Source organism: Aplidium turbinatum, chromosome 18 (genome assembly GCF_918807975.1).
Source record: "Aplidium turbinatum chromosome 18, kaAplTurb1.1, whole genome shotgun sequence".
In the NCBI taxonomy this organism is placed as follows: domain Eukaryota; kingdom Metazoa; phylum Chordata; class Ascidiacea; order Aplousobranchia; family Polyclinidae; genus Aplidium; species Aplidium turbinatum.
This window is the reverse complement of record NC_137489.1, coordinates 17,140,029-17,163,304: the sequence shown is the minus strand read 5'-3', so window position 1 is coordinate 17,163,304 and position 23,276 is coordinate 17,140,029. Positions and strand designations below refer to the sequence as shown.

At 40.0% G+C, this 23,276-nt stretch overlaps 2 protein-coding genes across 2 annotated transcripts; both read left to right on the top strand.

Annotated features, from left to right (window-relative positions):
* The first annotated feature begins 627 nt into the window (after positions 1–627).
* On the top strand, positions 628–4,583 carry LOC145787999 (uncharacterized). Its single transcript, XM_082599838.1, has 3 exons — positions 628–750; positions 1,538–1,691; positions 3,830–4,583. Exons 1-3 carry the CDS (start codon positions 690–692, stop codon positions 4,086–4,088), a joined length of 474 nt encoding a protein of 157 aa, XP_082455964.1. The 5' UTR covers positions 628–689; the 3' UTR covers positions 4,089–4,583.
* Positions 4,584–15,421: 10,838 nt separating this feature from the next.
* LOC145787221 (uncharacterized) lies at positions 15,422–16,849 on the top strand. Its single transcript, XM_082598944.1, has one exon. It carries the CDS (start codon positions 15,422–15,424, stop codon positions 16,847–16,849), a length of 1,428 nt encoding a protein of 475 aa, XP_082455070.1.
* The last annotated feature ends 6,427 nt before the right edge of the window (positions 16,850–23,276 follow it).

Sequence of the window (23,276 nt, the reverse complement as noted above, 5' to 3'; positions counted from 1 at the left end):
ATTGTAATGTAATTAAAAATTTTGATGATGTAATTCAAATGAACCGAAAACTGTGTAATTGATCCAGCTCTGGCATACATTATGCAAAGCCTAGTTTCGGCCAAAGTAATCAATCTCGTGCTATTTTAAGCAAGGTGTTGCAACCATGCCAAAATCCTTGCACAGTAGTCCCACTTATTAAGCCGACGGTTGATTATCCCGTTCTCTTATTAAGCGTTGATAGTCCCACCCGCCTGTTAAGGTTACGGGCCCCTACAATCATTCCAGACCGGGCCCAAAAGTACCCCCTGGACCCCCTGCCAACGCTACTGATGACAAGTGATGTTTGTTTTGCTTTGAGGATTGGAAATAAAACATATATATAACTGAAAGCAAAGCGAATGATTGCACCACTTTATGCAGATTCCTGGCCAAACAACACTGACATCCGCTCAACAATCTTTACTTCAAACTTATCTAGAATTACACAGGAGGTGAAAACAATAGTTTGATGGTTATAGTTTGTGTTTGCCACCAACAATATTTATAAAGGTCTTTCCGCTTTTACTTCACTTAACAAATTGATCTATAAATAGATTTGCTTCAGGGTGTAACCTCTCATATCGCCTTACGTTGGATCAAGACACTGATTGCTCAAAGATATAGGCTATATCGTTTTCTAATTGAAAAACCAAGTCGTTGCAAACGCCATGTTGGCCAAATTGGTTCTCGCTTCCATGCTAGTGAGCATGTTTGTTTCAGCATACGGAGGTAAGTGCTGTATTGAAGTCATGTTGTTACTTTAAACTGTAGTAGGCTATTACTGTAGGTGATAGTTATCTTTTTTACATAAACCTGATGTAAAAACTGGAAGGCTATGTCAGTTATGGTGGGCTAATCAAAAATTATGGCGTTCAAGGAGTTGCGACCGTGCCAAAATCCTCTTATTTAGTAAATCGTTTTTCTCTCTAACATGCTTTAACCGGGGCTTTAGAGCCAGCATAAAAATGAAACTGCTCCAGCTCCTTTCTCTTCTATCAAAGCATAGCCCCAGCTCTGGAGCTTTTTCATACCACTGCTCCAGCTCCATTATCGTATTTTCTCGAATAATATACGACTTCATTAATAGTCGCCCTCGATCAGTAATCATCTCAAATTTAAAGTCTTACAAAACAACAAATGCACAAGAATTATCCAACAATTATCAATTTTGTGAAGGGTTGCTGTTAAATTATGTGAAATCAGCCAATAGCAATAACATCTCATGAAATTAATTGGAGCTGGAGCTGTCTATCTAACAACTGGCTCCAGCTCCACCTGAATTTTACATACAGCTCCAGCTCCTTTTGAAATGCAAAGCTCCAAGGTTCCGGCTCCAGCTCCGAAACTCTGGTTTTAATTTTGGAGTTTTGTGGCTTCTACCTTTTTCCTGACCCCTGCTGTATTATGGCAAGCAAAAATGTGTTGTTTTTTTGCTTTGATGGTCAGAAATATACAACATAAATGAATGTATAGTAGGCTATCACTTATAAACACCTTCATGTTTTATAATCTACAGATTGGGTTGATGGGGATGGTTGGTATAGGATCCCCACGGAAAATCTCAAATTTAAGCTTACCAAGCCGCTAACTTGGACTGAAGCTGCAACACAATGTGTGAAATGGAAAAGCTATCTTTCCTATCGTTTGGCATCAAATGCTGACAAGATTAGGTAGCCTCCAGGAATGAAACATCAAAGTTACTATAAAATAAAACTGCAGATAGCCTATAATAGCATATGTAGGGCCGTGTTAATGCCCTCTTCCGTCCCCCCCCCCCCGGTCAGGGGAAGCACTGCTGCTTAAGGCCAACTTATGTTAGTCTTGTTTGGTTTGTGTTGTGTCTTTAAAAGAAGAAAACAGATGCTACAGAAGCTCGATATAATGAATAGCTTGTACCATTCAAAGCCATATTTACTGCTTCCCAAACCCTAGCTGGGGTCTACCTTTGTCTACGGGCCCACACATATTTAGTTTGATGCAGCGTTTTTCGGCTTGTAATTTTGCATGTAACAAGTTTTTGGAAAAATTTCTTGCCTGCGTTGCTCACTTAACCACATTTCATTTAGTTGACCGGCGATGTCAGGCATGTAGGTTATAGCTTCAAAGAGTGGATTAAATGAGTAAAAAGTTTTGATGTCCCACAATAACTAACAAAAATGTAGGCTAAGTTAATATTCCGAAGTAAACATTGTTCACTCAAATAACCTAATTAACAATTGAATGGATAAATTTCAGTGTTAGTGGAGAATAGAGATAGACTATAAACTAAAATGTGTTGTAAAAATGCTATAGATGAAGTGAAAATCAGGACATCTCAGATAGATTTTCGACGTACCAGCCTGCTGAAGGGCTACGTCACCCAAGGTTAATTTATACAAAATTTCAAGAAATTAATTATTGAAAGAGTTTGCGGCCAAACAACCTAACGTTTTCTTGTCCTATGCTTAAGAGCTATCATTAAGGATAAGGCCCCACAAGTGGATTTCGGGGGGGCAAGATGGTGCTTACATGGCCCTGAGCAAATGTAATACAGAAATGGTTACGCGCCGGGCTCAAGATCACACGGCGCTGGTTCGACTCTCGAGATGTGCGTTTGAGCAACCCATTTCAGAACTGCTCTCCATTCAGCGGCACCTAGTGAATGGAATAATTCTCCAGCAACAAGACTTCAACAAACGGAAAAATTCACTCTGCCAATCTCGGTAACCGGCCCTGTGTCAAAAGCCTCTACAAGTATGCGAAACTACCAGGAATAACCAAGGCTTTGTCAGTCCGAGGATAAAGATTCAAAACCAACCAAATAAATGAAAACAAAGCATTTCCACTTTATTCGTATAGAAAGTCGGTTTGAATGTAGCCTAAACTAAATTGCACATAGCCTAAAGGCATTTATTTTGACGTTATCACGCAAATAAGCTATACTATATGTTATATCTGATTATCACATTGTTTATCAATTAATTTAAGTCATATTTGTTCATTGAAGACGGAAATAAAGCAAGACCTTCCAGTTTTAGCAAACAATTAAATATTTCAGTAGGTTAGGCCTAGACCTACTGTGCTTACTGCTTATGATACGATATTCCTCAAGTTTAGTGTCTCTGACAGCGGAGACATTGAAACGGCCATTGGGTGGTCCCACAAGTCTATTGCCACCTTGCATGAATGTTTGTACGGAAACTTATGTTTGATCAATCCATGGTTAAATCATAGTAACAGCACATAATAAAATAGAAAACAATAACATATTGTAAAAGTATGCAAAAAAAAAGTCGAAGCAAATAGCAACTTCATTCAAGGTTATTGCACCCAAATGTTTGTCTGCAGTATTTAGGCTACACGAACCGTGGTTCTATGTTTCAGTAAACGCATATGTTATAGTCTTCTGCATGCCAGTGGAAACACCAAAATAGGCTATCTATTAAGGTTAAAAATTATCAAATTTACAAAAAATCTTCAAAGTTTTGTTATGTTTTATAGAGATTATTGGGAATTAAATAAATTTGTTTTGAACAAAAGATTGAAATTGTGAAAATAGCCTACTTTTAAAGATCTTTACTACAATACTAAAAATACAATACTACAATACTAAAAATACTTTACTAAAATAGCCTACTTTTAATTGATTAAAATTAAGTTATATGCATCAGATATATCGTCGACTATCTATTTTATTATTATATTCTAGTAGGCTAAACAGATAAAATTATCATACTTTATAACCATAGCAACCGACAAGAAATCGAATTGTTGCATGCGCACCATCGTCTAATCAAACGAATTGTAGCCTAATGGTTGTATTTTGCAGACCTCTGAAAAATATTCTTTTACCCCATGATAACCTCTGGGTCTGGCTACGCTACTACACATTTAAAAATGAATGGCGTTGGCTGAATTTTTACGTCGCATGGAAGGAAACAACTGCTTGGGCACCCAGCTGGATAACCGGCATAAACCCCGAAGACCGTAGTTGTGCTGTAATTGATAAAAACTGCTTTTTGAATAATGTGTATTGTAAGGCCAGGTTCCGTGGCTTATGTGAAAGAAGAATTACGGATGAATTTTAGAACAGCGGTTCTCAACCGCGATGCGTTTTTGGGGGTCCATGAAAGTTTCTGAGTTCGCAGCATGATGGATAAATTACGACTATTAAAAATTGGTTGTGATTTTCCTATCTAACTTATATAAAAGAGTTTATTATTTTTATAAGGCTATGTGTTCAAGTTTATTCTTTTGAGGCTGCATATTGTTCATCAATGTTTAATTTATAATTCCAAACGTTAATCATTTCTTTTTCTATGCTTTTTTCTCGTATTTTTTTGTGTTCATATTCCAAATAATGCTACAACGTTGCTTTGGTTGGCTAGAGAAATTTTTACATTATTTTGGCAATTGACCTTCAAGGATCTATTTAGCCTAGGCCTACAATCTTTCTGTGAAATGATGTTTAATGAAATTTAATACTGAAATGTTTAAACTCATTTGAACTGGTCTGTATTGATTTTATACAGGGAAAGACAACCTATTTAAGATTTTACGTTAGTTTTACATTGATTTTACGATTATGCTCTATTTATTTGACGATGTGTTTGAAATTGCAAGATAAAATAAACCACATTGTAATAACGGTATAAATTGCTCGTTTAGTTGAGTATGATTTCACTTCTGATCAATACAGTGAAAAACAACGCATGCCTAACATAACGTGATAAATATTAAAGTACCCAACTCAGGCTTTTATTCACTGAAATACAAAACAATCTAAAAAATAACAAACAAAAAGCAATAGGTAATATAGCAGGCCTTCAACACAAATTTCTATCACAGTTTCAAACCTAGCAATAATGTCATGATTTATGTACAGGCTATTGTCGATCTACAACTGCTAAGGCCTTTAGCGATATGGCTCTTTTTTAACTGGCAAAAGCAGCGGTTGAGAACTATGTGGTAAGAACTAAGTTAGTGGTGCGGTACTGATGAGCCCAGCCTCATGGGCGAAACACGTGTCTATCGCTGAGTTCTTGCTACACTCGACTGCCGAAGAACTTATTTTCACTGCGTTATGCAAAAAAAACACAATCTACCGTTTTTTTTAAAGCCTTTGGTATGACCCAACCTGAAATCGAGCTCGAATCTACCAGCACACAGAGCAGAAAGCCATCACCACTCGGCCACTGAGCTGGTTTTATACACACTACTACAACGCTCTGGCAAAACAGTAAAAAGGAAAGGTTGCTTGCATCAGTGCCGGTCTTTGGGATGTGCAAACCGTGCGATCGCACAGGGCCCGCAAATTAGGGGGCTCGCAATTTACTCAGAAAATGCAGTAATTTTGTCATTTTCAAAGGAAAAATTCAACAAGTGAATTCAACAAAGGAATTCGCAACAAGAAAACATAGAGACTCAACGAATTCAACCTATTTCGTCGCCTGAATATTTCGTACCCTGAAAAGATCGAGAAAAAAAAACGACATGGCCGAAATCGCTGATCGGAGTTGCCGCAAACATTTCAAAATTTCTCGATCTTTTCAGGGGACGAAATAAGTCGAAATTTAATTTTGTTACACGATTTCAGGGGACGAAATAGTTTGCATCCAGACTCAACATACTGTAGAGACATAGCTTTATTTCCGAAAAATGCCAAAGAAAGCATGATCTTATCCTTTTGCTATGCCACCGGACAGCACCATTTCACAGTAATATTCATACTTAAATTTTTGTTGAACATGCTCTCAGAATGTCCCAAATTCAAAGTAATTTTTCAAAATTTTCTGGGGGAGGCCCCCCAGACCCCCAGCCGCTGGTTGTCGTCTTTGGCGATCACGCCGCCGCCCCTCTCCATTCAAAGTACCTAGCTACGCCACTGAATTGGATTATTGTCATTGGGGCCCGCAAAAGCATATTCCGCACAGGGCCCGAAAAACCCTAAGACCGGCACTGCTTGCATTGACAGAAGCGTCGCGCGCTTCTTAAACAAACCGGCAAATCAGTGGCGTATCCTGATTGGTTGAGCAAGGGAAGCAATAAAACTCGTGGGGGAATAGAGCGTGCCGAAGGCACGCGTTTTCTAGGGGGTCCGGGGGCATGCCCCCCCGAAAAATTTTTGCAAAATTACACTCAAATAATGGATTATAGCGCTTTCTGGAAACACTTTTAGGGTAATATTTGTATGAAATTTATTAGCAGATAAACAGCCATTAACTTATTAAAGGTAGCTCTTACACACGAACGGGCAAAGGGCAAAAAATGCGGCTAAAATTAGAGAACACCAAAAACTCAGTTACAAAGTCAAGTCTAGCTTAGACCTCACATATCCTGTCTTACTCTCATGCCAAAGTCTATCCAGCCAGGATAACAGTGTAAAGCCAACATTTGGCTCAAACTTTTGCTTACAAGGCCGATATTATAACCATAGCAGTGCCCTGCCCTAGATTTTCTCATTCCATAGCCCACAGGAAAAAACTAGAGCATCACACGGCCAGGGCGAAAGAGAAAATTGAATTGAGTCTTGTCTTTGTCATGAGTTACCAAGAGGGGTGGGGGGACTTATATACCAGTCCCAGGTATAACCTGTCCTCCCCACCCCCATGGTAACTCATGACAAAAACAGGACTCAATTCAATTTTCTCTTTTGCCCTGGCCGTGTGATGTTCTAGGCGTTACCTAGCCCACAGGCACAACATACAACAGAGCAGAGTTGCCAGATTATGAAAAGGTCTTAAAGCCAAAATAATACAAAGAAAAGGCCAAAACAAGGAAAATATTAGACAAAAAAAGCCAAATGGATATATTTACCTGTTTCTATCAAAAATAATAAAATGTACATATATTTTATGACTTGTAGCGGATTTTAATAGAATGTAGTAAAATAATTCTGAAAGTAGCCCAAAAAATAGCAAGTTAGCCTATAAAAAGACCATAGCGGATGAGTTTTGATCCGCCACATTACGAGTATTAAACAAGTATAGAACATGTATTGAATAATGGTGAATATGGTTTCATCTGGTAAGGTGACGAAATTAGAGAAATATTGATTACATTATGCATTTTGAAGAGTTAATTTTAAAAAAGACTAATTTGCGGAATTTGGCCAATCTGGCAACTTCGCGACAGGAAGCAATTTTTAAATCGCTTCCACGATTAGTTAAAATTCAATTCAATTCAATTCAATTTATTTTTCTTTGTCGGAAAACAACAGTAATGATAAAGTTACAAATAGTGAACGGGAACAAAAGGAAAAGGTGGCAAAACTACAAAAGTTTAAAACGTGCATGCGATGCAAATTTAAAGGTTACGTACACGAAAGTAAATTAAGCACGGCCACCAAACCTAACAGTTTAAAGTAGATGAATTAGTTGGAAGAACCAGTTGGCTCCACATACCTAAAGCAACTGGAGGTGTGCCAGTTGATGAAACCATGCGGGGACGACTGAACCTTACAACCAATATAAAAAAGAAAAATCAACAACACGAGCATTTAAGAATAAACAATGAACATACGGCTTATTATTACATATTAAACATATTACATATTATTTACATATTAAACATATTACACATACAAAATACTATGTACAGTGCTTCGTTTTAAGTGAAATGGAGTGTTCGCAGCAACGACAGTGGAGTGATGTTGAATAGGAATTGATAACTGATGGGTACAGGAATTTAGATTAATTAACTTATTATTTGAGCATGATATTAAACTGATGATCATGATTCATGAATGATGAAAAATGTAGTGAAGATGATATGAAAATGGTCTAGATGGCATGCGGGTGACTTCGGTATCGGAGCGGGATGGAGTTTCTTTGGAGTTTTTTGAAATGAATTTCCAACCAAACTTCTGGAGAGTCATACAGCTTCATTGTTGAAGTACTCTTGTCAAACAAATCTACACAACAAAGTAACAGAGAGTTATAAGGTTCTGTGAACAAGTATATTATACGTAGTTCGGCTAATTAAAGGCGTATTGCATTGGTAACATATTAGCAATTAATAGCAGCCTATTGAAATTGAACAGTTTTAGGTGGTGATGGCAGATGTACGACAGTGACAGCTGTAATAAGCTAAGCAGATACTAGGTGTCAAACAGTAGTACTTGAAAGATTAAATGTACAAAAGTGGTATCTATTACACAATGGACGTATGCTAATCGGTTAGATTTTTTGTTTGCAGATGGGTTTTCAGCTTGCTGCTGAATAATGAAAAGGTTTCGATTTCAGTAATGTGTTTAGGGAGATCGTTCCAGACTTTAACTCCACTAAATTGGATGGATTGTTGGGTTAACTTTTTCGAGTAATAGGGGAGAAAAAATCGATTGCTACTTCTAGTTGATATGTGATGCAAGTTGCTGTTAAGTTGAAATAGTGAGTTAAAGTTTTTAGGCAGTTGATTATGTTTTAGTTTAAACATGAATTTGCCAGTTTCGATGGTATAAAGGTTATCAATTGTGAAAAAACTGTCAACATTGCATTGTGGTTCATGCTTAGTGATTATTTTTAAGAATTTGTTACAAATTTTTTGCAGTTTGTTTACAATGGTAACATGACCATGCTTCCAAGCACTAATGCAATATCTTAGATTGCTTTCAATGAGAGAATGATAGAGAGAAATCAAATTCGCAGTGTTTAAGTAAGGTTTAATCTTGCAGATTATTCCGAAATTTCGTCGCAGTTTTTGTAGCAAGTGAATCATATGAGATTTCCATGACAAATTTTCATTCAGTAAAATGCCTAGGAAACTAACAGTGTTAAGACGTTCAATGGGTTGATTGTACACAGATAATGTATGGGTGCAGTTAAAACACTTTGTATTATTATTATTGTTAAATAAAATGTGCTTAGTTTTATTTACATTTAACGACAGCCTATTTGCTGCCAGCCAGTCTGTTACATTTAACATTTCCATATTGGCCAGTTCATAAAGCTCGGTGATACTGTTACCACATAAAAACAAATTGGAGTCATCAGCAAACATTACAGATTCAGAGTGTTGTAAGCTGTTACAGAAATCATTTATATATATTAAAAACAGTAAAGGTCCTAGAATTGAACCCTGGGGGACCCTTTGCGCTGCTTTTTTCCTTTCTTTCAAACGTGTTTCTTCTTATTGCAAAAACGAGAGCAATGGATGCAATACGAATCTTTGCTTCCGTAGGCTTCCAACTTTTTTAAAATTAAAACCGAGTTGAAATCATACGGGGGCATGAGTTAAAAACCGTTCTAAATCGCATTCAGGTAAAGAAATTACGAAATCGTTTTACTGAAAAATATCAGCTTCTCTTTTTTCAATTTTGACAGGGAAAGCAATGCTTCCCTTGCTTCCATTGAGGATACGCCCCTGCGGCAAATTTTGGTTAGACGTAAATGATGCCTACAAACCTTTATCTTTTTTGATCTTCTGACCATTTAGCACAACCATATGACACAGTTCTAATTTTTTTATTTGTATCAGACAAGGTTGTCCATATTAAAACCAAAACACAAAAAGTTAAACAAACAACACAAAAAGCTAATGCACACACACACACACACACACACACACACACACACATGTACAATAATTTTACAAGATGAATTTTAATAATGTAGCCTTCATAACACGTTCATGGAACGAAATCCTACGTCTGTAAGGCCTATCAGTATCAAAGCTGCAGCAGATTATCAGAGTATCAACGCTGTGAGCAGACCGCATCCAGCCAGCGGGCCCTAGGTTGCCCACGCCTGCATTCAGGGATACCTAAACTAGTTTAGGTATCCCTGCCTGCATTAAGGCAAATTTTTATTGACTTAAAAATTCACAAAAAACGACTTTGAAGTTTAAAAAAATTGACTTTTTTGACCTTAGAAAAGAAAAGTTTTACTTCGTGAATTATAGTAGGCCAAAGTGAGTGTAGGCGACAATGTTACATGGGGTAAATACGTACAGCGGCGTTATCATCGTCGTCGTCGTGTGAGCCTCAGGGACCGAGAGTTTATTATTTTACCACACCAGATTCATGATGTTCCCGGAATAAGCTGGAAGGCTACTAGAGAGCAGCCAGCTTTTGGTTTCATCATCCAAGATGCGCAGACCTCCACACAATTAGGTGACTTGAAGGTGGTGCAAATGTCGATGATGTGATCTGCGGTCTGTTCCTCAGCACCACATTGACAAGTAGAGGAACAAGCCATTCCTTATTGGTGCATGACTGCATGGTTAAGCGGAAAAGACATTGAGAGTTCCATTTATGGTCCGGCCCAGTGCCGGATTAAGGGGGGGGACTGGGCTGAAGCCCAGGGCCCCCACTTTTGGGGGCCCCCACCTCAAAGAAAAAAATTAATTTTAGTTAATTTTTGGTTGCACAGCTGGAGTTTGCTGCGTTAATTCGTATCTCAAACAAGCAAGGGCGGCTCGCTCAGTGGTGTAGCCAAGGGGGGGGGGGGGGTTTCAACCTTCATTTGGCACGCGTGTGACGTCATGATATTGAGAATGATGCTTTCAAACTCTTTATGTCTCTAAAACAAAGTTTGCCTAATTTTAAACGAAACTGCATTAAAAGAACGAGTTTTGCCAATAGCCTACCAAACATTCAAATATCTCAGCCAGGAATTAGTAACAAGAAACATAGAGACTTAGCTTTATTTCCGAAAAATGCTGAATAAAACATGATCTTATCCTTTTGCTATGCCACCGGACAGCACCATTTTACAGGAATATTTATACCCACATTTTTGTTGAAAATGCTCTCAGAATGCACCAAATTCAAAGTAATTTTTCAAAATTTTCTGGGGGAGGTCCCCCAGACCCCCCGCCTCTGGGTATCCTTTCGTCTGCCGGCCGTTAACCCCCCCTTTCAAAATTTCTGGCTATGCCACTGGGGCTCGCCCACATGTGCACCGCTGCTGCAGCACCCCTGCCCCGCCCCAGTTATTCAATTTCTTTTTGTATGATGGTCTCCAACTGCAGTGGAGAAAGATCTTTTTCAAAATTAAAGAGAATCAAAAACGGAGTTCGAAGTTCTTCGCGGCAAGAGCGAGTTTCGAATCTTTCGCTTCTAAGCATTGAACACGATATTTTGGATTCATTGCATTTTGAAGAATTGATCAGCGATTTTTCCAAGAGAAAAGCAAGAAAGCGTCCATTTTGAGTTGATATGAACAATGTTCTAGGGCAGCAAACAAAATGACTACGGTACCGACTACCAGTTTGCAGTTTCATTTTTGATTTGTAGCCTATACTCCTATGAATATGATTATGTTTTTATCGTGTGAAGCTGACAAACAATTTATAGTTCATACATAAAGTTGCGGACAAAAACAATTTTTGTGAAACGATTAAACTTGCTTTGATCGCTCTGTATCTCAACAGTTTTGTGTTTAAGTATTCGACACCATTCACACCAAGCACTAAAAGTTCATTGTCATTGCTAAATTTGCTTTTCAACCAGAAAACGAATCTTTTCCGAAGAAATACTGTTGAAAATTAACCAGGTTTTGCTTTCAAAAAGACAACTAGAGAACAGTGGCGTACTTAGAGAATAGTGGCGTCGCTCGGGTAAGTTTGAGAGTTTGTGCCCCTCCAAAGTCAGCATTAAACGAATTATGTCATTTTGTTGTTCTAAAAATAATGCTCCTGTTTAATCGCTTTTTTCGATCTCAATCGCAGCAAAGGCACAGTACCAACTACACAATACACACAACTCGGAGTTTGAAGGCGGAGCCCCCAGCTGGTGAGAAATGCTTTTAGCGTCATTGATCGATAGCCTTTTAGCGAAAAATGTCACTTGATAAGGGCCCCCACTTTCAGCTCAGCCCAGGGCCCCATAAACCCTTAATCCGGCCCTGGTCCGGCCGATTAGCCGAAGAGATGTTTTGTCCATCAGCTTCGTTGATCAGAAGTTGAGCGGCTTGCACGAATGGGTGCTCCCCTTGGGGGAGCAGAGATCTTGGAACGGAGAAGACACATATCATCCGAGACATATCACATGAGCAACGTGTCAAATGATACACAATTGCAGCCTTCACCTGTTCCCGACAATTTTCACCAAATCAAACGTCATATAAAAACCGTTATGGTCTACTTAACCTAGCTGGCATCTTACGTCATGGAAATTGCTAGAAAATGTCCAAATATTGCACCATCGGTCGTAAGACCTGATGAAATATTGCATCAGCCGCTTTGAACACGGGTTTGAATTGCGTGACAATGTCTTTCATTATTGCGTCACAGTTACTGTGTAGGCTACGTGCATTTGAGATATCGCAAATTATTCTAGTCATTCGTAAAATTGTTTGTTGGAAGTCAGCAGTCGCAAGTTTAACTGTTTGCTTGGTGCTTGCTAGCTGGACAAATTTTCCGTCTTTTATCCAAGTAATCTGTTCTGTAGTGACAGGTTTAGAGGCGTACGGTGTTGCGTCCCATTTTCGATAGCCGCGGGCTAATTTTACAGGAATACACTTTTGAATAGACGTTTCAAAAGAGTGTTTATTTTTCGGTCATTACATGCAGACGAACGGATTTGGGAATCTTATGTTACAATTTTCCCACGAAGAGATTATGGTTTACCGCTGTGACCATAAAAAATAAAAGACGTGGCTTGTTAGTTGGTAGGCCAAGAAGCACTTAGAAGCACATAAAAAATAAAAGACGTTTTTGTTAGCTGGTAGGCCAAGAAGCACTTGAAGGCATAAAAAAATAAAAGACGAGTTCTTGTCGGTTGGTAGGTCAAGAAGAAATTAAAGCAAAATAACAAAAGAAGATCTTGTTGGTTGGTAGTCTACAGAAGCAAAAGAAAATTAAAGACTTTTCTTCTCAGTTGGTACTGAAGAACTTCAAGTTAAAAATTAAAGGCGTTTCTTTGTTGGTTCTGAAGAAAAAACAACATTGACATTCATTTGAAGAAAAAAGATTAAAGACAATCGATCTGTGCTTGAAGATTCAAGTGAACGAACCCAAGCAAGTTTTGTGGAACTCTAGGATTTCATATACCCGTACAACTACGGTATCGTGCATTTAAATTCTTTTTGTATTTTTATGGTCTTTGCAGTTAAGTTTTTTATAACTTAATTTTGTGTGTTTGTGTAACTTAATTTTTTTAATTGTTAAATTGAGCCCCAACATTTAATATGTCTACACTCGGTGGCGACAGGGACTCGACCGCCGTCGACTCGACTGAGTTTAAGCCTGATGATGTTCTTTGCGGTCGGGCAGGCCATTCTGGGGAGGGACCCAGTAACGATGAGGCTAAGTCAGTTCGAGAGGCCCGGCATCTTAGACGGGATATTTTGACTCAAATTGGGAAACTTTCTGTAGCCCTAGGTTCTTTGAGTGATAAGCAGGAACTGTTAATTTTTAGATCTAAGTTCTCTACTTTGGAAGAGGATTTACTGCATTTCCATGCTCTTTTGACTAAAATTTTTAACTCTGCAATCTTGGCAGAACTTCGTGATAGGGTAGATCCCGAATTTAACTCGTTAAAAAATAACCTTGAACAAAAAGTAAGTGAGTTCTCAGATATGTTGGATGCTGACATACATCCTGAGGATAGCGCCTCAAATGTAAGCACTAGGATGTCTACGAGTTCGTCTCGGATAGTGGCACAAATTAACCTACAGCTAAGACGAGAGGAGCTCCAGATACAAGCTGAGGCCGAAGCAAGAGCTGCTGAGGCTGCCGCGAGAGCTGAGACCATAAGAGCTGAGGCCGTACGAGCAGAGGCCGCTGCGAGAGCTGAGGCCGAAGCGAGAGCTGCTGAGGCCGCCGCGAGAGCAGAAGCGAGAGCTGCTGAGTTCGCACTCAAAGACGCTCAGTTGAGGGCTGAACAACGTAAAGAGGTAGTTTTAGCTGAATATCGTTCAGAGTTGGGCTCCCGGCGTAGTTCTAAGAAGGGCTCTTCTAGCCATTCCAGAAATGAACATCAATCGCAGTTTAATTTACATAACCTTTTCCAGACGCCTGTTCAATCTGTAAGTGGACCAGTGCAATCCACACGTTTTCCAGCTGTTTCAGGAGGTCTCGGGGCCGCGGCTAAGAGTCTTCCGAAGGCTGTAGAGCCAAGACCTGCGAATTATAGCCGAACTCCTCCCCCAGAGCGTACAGGTCACGGGGCCGCTATCAGAAGTAATGTTTTGCCCCCTTCACAATTTTCTGCGCCGCTAGTTTTTGATCTCCCAGCTACACGTAATTTGGGTGGTTGTGAGAGGCGTATCGCGTCTCCTGATTTTAACGTGTGTGAGGATCGTGATCGGGCTGTGCATGTGACTGAGCCCACTCAGCCCCTTAAGGGATATAGTTTGTCTTCTCCCGCTAAATCGAGTTCTCAACAACAGGATTGCTTTTTTGAATACCAAAATAGTAGGACGTTTTTTGATAAGGCGGCCTTGATTGGTTACGATGGTAATAATATGCCATTTATCTTCTTTAAAAATCGTGTTACGGCCTTAATGGCAGCTTCGCCCTTTAAAGGAACTCGTTTGACTTTGTTACAAGCAGCTTGTGTTAGGACAGCTGCTCAAACGATTGCTAATTTGGTTTCTGACACCCCTGGCTTGTCAGAGGAAGACAGAATAGAAATGTCGTTAGCTCGCTTGTCCCAGCGTTTTGGGGTTCGTGGAAGTCTTTTCGCAGAACCAGAAATTAGAAAGTATCGCTATGGTAGCAAATTGACTTCTATCTCTTCCAGTGATTTGAAAGAGTTTAAAGATGAATTGTCGCAGTGTTTGCTTTACGCGCAAGCTTATGGTCAGCGTGACAAATTGGAAGAACGTTTTGTTTTGGATTTGGCTAAGCGACTCCCGTTTGACGCTAAGCAGCGTTATCTTGACTTTTTAGGTGATCAGTATGGTGGCACTGATGAGCCTACTTTTCAGAGTTTGTTTGAATGTGTAGTACGGGAGGAAACGCGCAAGTCGACTGAATTTAGCATTATGCTAATGGGCGATTCTGGTGAGTCGCAGCATTTTAAAAAGTTTGGCAAAGGAAAATTGCTTTCTTGTCCGGTTAGGCAGACGTCGGTAAAACCCCATGATGATGTGATGTCAGGGAGTGTTCACGAAATTATGGCCAAGTTATCTGTCTCCGTATTGTGACATGGATTGTCGCGCAATCGTGACGTCATCATTGCGATGCACTGTCACGCTTGAGCGACAATCTCTCGTCATTCTTTTTCTAATTTTCTAACTTGTGTTTTCCAAACGTGCTTCGTCTTGACAGTCTAGAACAACTCATTGCCTCTGCACCGTCGTTGTATGTTTTGCAGAAGCGTGTGGCCTATAGGGCAGCGTTTGTTCAGTTTCTGTTCTGCAAAATCAAAGGACGCGAGTTTCGTAAGCCGAAGTTAGATGTCGATTATCTTAACTGGTCATTGGAATTAGTTGTTAAATTTGTTCAAAATAAAGTGTATGGGTCTGCTGTGGAATTGATGACTGAAGAATCGCCAGAAGCCTTGGATGAGGCGATCAAAAAGCTAAGCAAAAGGAGTAGCGTACGTAATAAACAGTGGTTGGGTGATTTGAGATCATTACGTAGGTTTAGACCATGCGTAGATGGAAAGGGTCTGTTAAGAATTGAAGGAAGATTGAGTAATGCACCGGTTTTGTCTGAAGATAGAAAACATCCGATTATCTTGCCAACAAAGCATGCGCTCACGCGGCTGGTTGTGTTATGGTATCACAGCCGAAATGGTCATGTTGGTGTACAACATTCGCTGCTTTGTACAAGGCAGAGGTTTTGGATCATCAAAGGTGCATGTGCGGTCAAAAAATACTTAAAAGAATGTGCAAGGTGTGCGTTGGAGAAAGCGAAGCCCATAAGGCAGCTCATGTCAGATCTCCCAGTAGCTCGTACTGCTACATGTGATAAAGCCTTTGACATCTGTGGCATGGACTACTTGGGGCCAATTGAATTCGTTCAAGGGAGAAGTACACGTAAGGCGTGGGGATTGTTGTTTACTTGCATGGCTTCAAGGGCAATACATGTCGAACTTGTCACTTCGCTGTCATTGAATGAGTTTATATTGGCATTTAGCAGGTTCACTGACGTAAGAGGCTCCGTGACGAAATTGTTCTCTGATAACGGGTCTACGTTTCAAGGGGCAGCTAACCTTTTGCCAGAGTTGCTTGAGTCTTGCGAGTGGTCGAACTCTCTACGTGAAAGAGGTGTTAAGTTTGAAAGGATCCCGCCATATGCCCCATCGCAAGGTGGCACTTGGGAATCCATGGTCAAGCAGTTTAAGCTAATTTTCACAAGAACTGTGCACGAGTTGGCACGTAAGCCAAGCTATGTTGAATTGCTGACGTTTTCCTCGAGCGCCGTTAGGATTGTCAACGAAAGACCATTAGTATCGTTAAGTGATGATCCTGACGATTTTGCGGTGATAACACCTGCGTCATTGCTTACACCCGCCTTCGGCCGTTATGTGCCTTTGGGGGATCCTCAACCCAGGGACCTTCTGAGGCGTGATTACCGGTTTTTACAAGGGCTCTCTGATAAGTTTTGGGGTCACTGGACAGATTTCTACCTACCTCAGCTGCAGGGTCGGGGAAAATGGAGAGACATCTGTCGCAATTTAGAACCCGGAGACTTGGTCCTGGTATGGGATATGAACGATCGGCCTAAACGAGGGGACTACCGAGTCGGCAGAGTGGTTGAAATTTTACCGCAGCATCGAAAAGGTAAAGAGTTTGTGAGAAGGGTGAGGGTGGCTGTGGTAGCATGGGACACTAACACAAAGAAGTCGCACGTTGAAACCGTGCTTCGTGATATTTCTTGCGTTGCTCCGGTAAAGGGCGCGCGGGCACGCACTGCTGTGCTCGTTCCAGTTGGTTCGGGCCCCCCGGATGGACGTTAAGGAACGTCACTCATAGAAAATGTGTTCACTTTTTATTAATGTTTAATTGTTTATGACTTGTGTGATGTATGATGCTTATGTTGGCTGTTTACAAATTAAATAGATACAGTCTGGCTGGAACCGTATGTATTTATCAAGTACATATTGTCACTTTGAGTTACGCCAATATCGCTTACAGCAAATTTGCTTGTGATACCTGTGACTAAGCTGAGCATCTTATTCATTCTTTCACATTTAATTTAGTATCTTCATATGACAACTTTGTTTTGTATAACTTTAGGTGTATGGTGTGTTAGTACTGTAATGTCGTGTGAGCATGGTCCGTTTTAAATACCTTCAGACAGCAGTATGGGACTACAGGTTCATCTACATGACTATGTATGTTATTTATACGACAATATTATGCGGTATTGCTATTATGTTTAATGCGTGTTAGGTATGGCCAATGATGAGTAATTTCGTTTAGGCAAAAATAATCTTCTGGAAGATGGATATTGTAATATTCATCTTGGAGGCTGCTATGTTCACGAAATTATGGCCAAGTTATCTGTCTCCGTATTGTGACATGGATTGTCGCGCAATCGTGACGTCATCATTGCGATGCACTGTCACGCTTGAGCGACAATCTCTCGTCATTCTTTTTCTAATTTTCTAACTTGTGTTTTCCAAACGTGCTTCGTCTTCCTTTTATGATGTGTGAACCTAACGGACGGACGTAATTAAGAGTGTGAAGTGACTATTCCACATCACAATTGAACCCGTCTCTTGTTAACAATATACCATCAATCTTCACTCAACACATGTGGAACTTGAGTCGAAAGTTAGGAAGAAGACAGGTTGGATAGCAGCTCATATACATAGCGGTTATCAAAAAGAAAGAACAGGGAGTTCGCAGTACTCGACTGCTGTTGGCGCACCGCGCGGTGGTGTGGCCAGACGTAGTGACATACCGGCATGTTTTTATTGTTCGTCACGTGGTCAAGTTGAATATCATTTTTTGTCTAATTGTAAAGAATTTTTGCGCTTGACACCTAAAGATCGGAGAGATGTCATTGTGAAAGCTGGCAAATGCTTGAATTGTTTGCGCCAGCATATGGTTAGGGATTGCGTTCATGCAAACAACTGTCGTAAGTGTGTCCCTAACAACGATAGGAAACACTATTTTCTTCTGCATGATTTTTATGTGATGTCACGTGATTCTCTGGATTCGATTGGCAAAGATGATGCTGGTGCCAGAGTTCCTGTGCGTAATGTTAAGATTGGAAATGTTAAAGCAGCTTTTAACCGCGTTACTGCTGCTTGTGTTTTGAATCCAATGACTGGCAAATCGAAGTTGGTGTATTGTCAGCATGATCCTGGTTCGCAGCAGACTTTTGTTTCGAGTGATTTGGTCTGCGAACTTGACGTTAAACCGTATGACAAAGCGTCGTTTAAAATGGACACTCTGGCTGGTCAGAAACCTACTTGTGCTAACCTTGTTAAACTCAACATCCAGTCGTTAGAGACGGATGAACTGTTTTGTGATATAACTTCGGTGGTTAACCCAGCTTGGGCTGACGATGTTAAAACTTTACCCCATAAGCAGGATTTAAGAGGTTTCCGTCATTTTCATGACGTGAATATGTTTTATTTGAATGATTGTAGTACTGTAGATGTGCTGATTGGCAACGACAACGCTTATTTGATGTGGGCCAAAGAGGAGCGTGTTGGTGAAAATCGTAGTGAACCGCATGCTTTGCTCACTCCTCTCGGTTGGTTGGCTTGTGGTGGTAAGTCACCCTTAGATGAAAGCGTTGCTAATGTGTGCAGAATGCAAACGTCTTCAGAGTCGGATGTCATCTCTAGCTTTCAGCGTAAAATTGAGTCTCGTGATATGGAAATAGCAGACCTGAATAAAGTCATTCAGGATTTGACCTTGCAAAATGAAACCTGTGAATTGTCTCGCAATGATATTTTGGCTAGAGAACTTGTCGAACCGAATATTGAGTTGAAAGATGGTCAATTTGAGATACCTGTTCCGTTGAAGGAAGATATTGATCTACCTAACAATTTTGTGCTGGCGTCAGATAAAGCTGCTGCTTTAAGGAAGAAGGCTTTAAAACAACCTGAACTTCGTGATTTCCTTACCGACACCATGAAAGATCTTAAATCTACTGGCTATATTGAGCGTGCTGGTGAAGCAGAAAATGTAAAAGGATTTCAGTGGTATTTACCATACTTTGTGATGTCACAATTAAAAAAGCGCATTGTTTACGATGGCAAGTCTGAATTTCGAGGAACTTGTGTTAATGATGTAATGTTTTCGGGTCCTGACTTCTTAAACCTTCTGGCAGATCTCTTGGCTAGATTTCGGCTTAGTAGATTTGGTTTCGTGGCCGATATGACCAAGTACTTTTTTCACATTTTGGACTCTTTAATTCGTAAGCCCAATTTTATTGAACTGCTTACGTACACCAGCAGTGCTGTTCGGATCGTGAACGAACGCCCTTTGGTACCTTTGAGTGACGACCCTAGGGATTTTACTGTCATCACCCCTGCCTCACTTTTGACCCCATTCTTAGACCCATACTGTGCTGTTGGGCAACCACATGATCGTGACCAACTAAGAAGGGATTATCGGTTCAATTTGTCACTTTCTCAGCAGTTTTGGAGTAAATGGATCGATTTTTACTTGCCAGGTCTTCAGGGCCGGAAAAAATGGCTAAAAATGGCCGAGAATTTGGAGCCTGGTCAACTTGTAGTGGTGGGTTCTCTCCAAGACATTGGTAAACGTGGGAAGTATCAACTTGGGAGGGTGCATGAGGTAGTCCCACAAATTAGGAAAGGGAAGCCTGTGGTTCGTAGAGCCAAAGTTGCCGTCTGCAACTATGATGAGAGTACGGGGAAAGTGAAAGTAGACTACGTGTTGAGGGATATTTCGTGCCTCGCCCCCGTAAAGAACACCCAAGTGTTAGGGTTTGAGCCTGGTTTTGTCTGCGGTGGCCGACCCTTGTCTGAGCCCGGAACAGTCGGTTATTATCGCAACCATTGTATATAGCGTCATTTTAGTGTGTACCTATGGTACCAATTTCATGTATCGTCGTGTATTATTCCGTATTGTTGTTCATTCTTTGCATGCCCTTTGTATTTACGTATTAACTTAAACGTGAGTGATTCAAACAATTTGTGTATCGTGTGTTTTTATTCATTGGCTCACAATTGTCGTCAATTCTTTTTTAGTTATGCCATGTCAGACTGTCATAACTAGGGGCCGCTATGTTCCCGACAATTTTCACCAAATCAAACGTCATATAAAAACCGTTATGGTCTACTTAACCTAGCTGGCATCTTACGTCATGGAAATTGCTAGAAAATGTCCAAATATTGCACCATCGGTCGTAAGACCTGATGAAATATTGCATCAGCCGCTTTGAACACGGGTTTGAATTGCGTGACAATGTCTTTCATTATTGCGTCACAGTTACTGTGTAGGCTACGTGCATTTGAGATATCGCAAATTATTCTAGTCATTCGTAAAATTGTTTGTTGGAAGTCAGCAGTCGCAAGTTTAACTGTTTGCTTGGTGCTTGCTAGCTGGACAAATTTTCCGTCTTTTATCCAAGTAATCTGTTCTGTAGTGACAGTTTTAGAGGCGTACGGTGTTGCGTCCCATTTTCGATAGCCGCGGGCTAATTTTACAGGAATACACTTTTGAATAGACGTTTCAAAAGAGTGTTTATTTTTCGGTCATTACATGCAGACGAACGGATTTGGGAATCTTATGTTAAGTTACAATTTTCCCACGAAGAGATTATGGTTTACCGCTGTGACCATCACCATCCTAGAAAGTTTGAGCTTAGTTGAGTTCATGAATTAGATTTCATGAAAAAAAACTTCTTTTAAAATCATTTTGTAAAATTTTGAGGTATGATAGCAAATATTTTGTAGTGACTGTCGTTTTTTCTTCACAGTTTGCTTAGCACATGTTACACCGAAACCGCGACCAAAGTTAAATGTGAAAATAACACATTAGGCTGTAGTATCTGAGCATGCGAACAAGTTGCTATGCGGAACCATCGGGGCAAGTTGTGACACATAAGATGGGGTTGTTTGTTACAGTATCACAATTTTACCTATTTGCAGTAATTTTGCGGGTCTGACAAATAAATCAGTAGTTTCACGTGTGTTGGATAACAATATGTAAAACTGGCTGCTTTTGAATGATGGGATGTAGGAATGCGGCAGGAGTTGACTGGTTTCAGGGTTAAGAAATGGTTTATCATTGCGAACTACGGAAAGAGCAAGTTAAGGCAGAGCTAAGTTTCATATTTAGGTTCAAAACACACGAAAGTTTTTTTGATAATTTTCTGAAGGTATTTGATAGTTACAAGTTGGGCCCTGAGTCTATATACAATGTAAGCAAAACTGGTGTTACAATTGTGCTTAAGAATATCACATTAGTTTCTAAAACGGCCACACGCTAAGTGGGTCGAATCCAGGGATATCTAAAAGGGCTTTTTTTTATCGTAAAATGACAAATGGCACCGATAGTAGTATAATAAGTTTGTTTGTTTGTTTATCTTTATCCTGCATTGCGGGAAAGCGGACTTGAGCGCTATGCATCGGTGTACGCCTTCCGACATACACCTGACCCACGCTGCAGCCGACGGCAATGTCAGTTTCCGGTTGTCTACTCTACTTATGACTTCAATTTGGTACTACCCATTACTCGAAATCGATCACTAGGTAGAGGCAATTATCGTTAAGTTTCTTGCCCAGAGAAACAACAGCAAGTGCGGGTGGCTGGTAACCTGCTTTGCGCTATTAACATCAGGTTTGGATATTCACTGCATGCTCATGATTACTTGTTAATTCAACTACCCGTATGCTTGTTTTACATCTAGCCTACTGCAAAACTTTGTTAAGTAAAACAGCTTACTGGTAACTTTTCAACTGTCTTTTCGAACAAGTATTCTTTAAATCTGCTCTGCTACTCTGCGTACCATTTGCTAACTGTCTTGTGTAGCTGACTGCACCAGCTGCACTACAAAACTTTCTGCAATCGCTGCAAGCCTTCGTATTCCCTTCTTTAGATATCCCTGGCCGAATCGTATCTTGAGAGAGGGACTCTGTATCCATTGTTTGTGTCATCAATGCGATTGCATATTTCACCCTCCCTATGTGTCTCAAGAGACTTTACTGCGTTTATTTCATTCATGATGTTCCTTCTGGATCTAAAAGAGTTGCAAATGTTTCAGGATGTATGAAAAAAGAGCATTGCAAGTTTTACTAAGCCCACTGCAGAAAGACCTGTAGGCCTACTATTTATTTTGGACAACCACAAGTTATTTCTCATCTTTACTGGCCAGTGATTGAATTCTGCACAGGATTATAACATCGTACTTTTATCCACCTCTCCTCATTCATCTTACACATTGGAGCCGCAGATCGAGTAATTTGTGGACTCTTTAAAACTTATTTCAACAACAGATTGCATGCCTCGTCAAAAGAAAACCGGGGAAAAGCAATTACAAGTTACGATGTACCGGTAAAAGAAAAACATATTTGTTTCTATTTGAAATGACTCCAGTAGTGTTGACAAGGGAGTCTAGACTCTAGTCTAGAGGGTAGCCTAGTTTTGGGCCAGGGAAATTGAAGAAACCCTCACATATTCTTCGGATATTGTGCCTTTTTCTTAGAAGTACCTTGATTTGGGGCCCAGGAATCTCATTGGTACCGGGCCCAAATTATGGTCTCTGTGCCCTGAATGGCTCTGTAACAACTTGCCCCTGAAGTTAAACAACTTACTCCACTAATGAGATAAAAAGTTAAAAACGACACTTTGATTTCAATTTTAGTTTACAAGGTCTTCAATGTACTGAAAAAAACGCATCAACAAACGATACACCAAAGCTCTGAGGCCAGCAGGCGAAATTTGATTGCAATCGAATTTGTAGTTTGACCAGGAGATTACTTTATATTGAGTGTGAGACGAGTGTTTCCAATTTTTTTATATGATATATAATATACTGTATTCATTCAAGTGGTTTGAGAAAATCGGGAAAAATTTTATTACTTTTTCTGTAGCTTTTTATTTTTAAAAAGCAAATGTCTGTTTCACCCGTCTTCCCAACTGCCCTATATGCGACAGTTTGAGGCTCTTCAAGTTGCCGAACCTAAGGCACCAATTTATTTTTAATTAAGAGAAATTTTCCCGACAAGCCTCGCTCTCTCTCTTGGTGAATTAATCTATACTTCTCAGTGCAATAACCTCCCTAAAATCGATCCAAAATCTTACAAAACAAAAAGTAAAATATGGCTTTCGCCAGCAACCACCAAAGCTGGTTTGAAACAAACTTAGTGCAACTTCTTTCCAGTTTTTAAAACGTTGCGAAGTAGCATTTGAACATTTCTTACGGAAATCTGTTTTGTCTCCATTCTTCCAATA

Coding starts and splice junctions, on each gene's coding strand:
- LOC145787999 (XM_082599838.1), top strand. CDS start 690: ATGTTGGCCAAATTGGTTCTCGCTTCCATGCTAGTGAGCATGTTTGTT. Junction 751..1,537: donor GTTTGTTTCAGCATACGGAG/GTAAGTGCTGTA, acceptor TATAATCTACAG/ATTGGGTTGATGGGGATGGT. Junction 1,692..3,829: donor TCAAATGCTGACAAGATTAG/GTAGCCTCCAGG, acceptor TGTATTTTGCAG/ACCTCTGAAAAATATTCTTT.
- LOC145787221 (XM_082598944.1), top strand. CDS start 15,422: ATGACTGAAGAATCGCCAGAAGCCTTGGATGAGGCGATCAAAAAGCTA.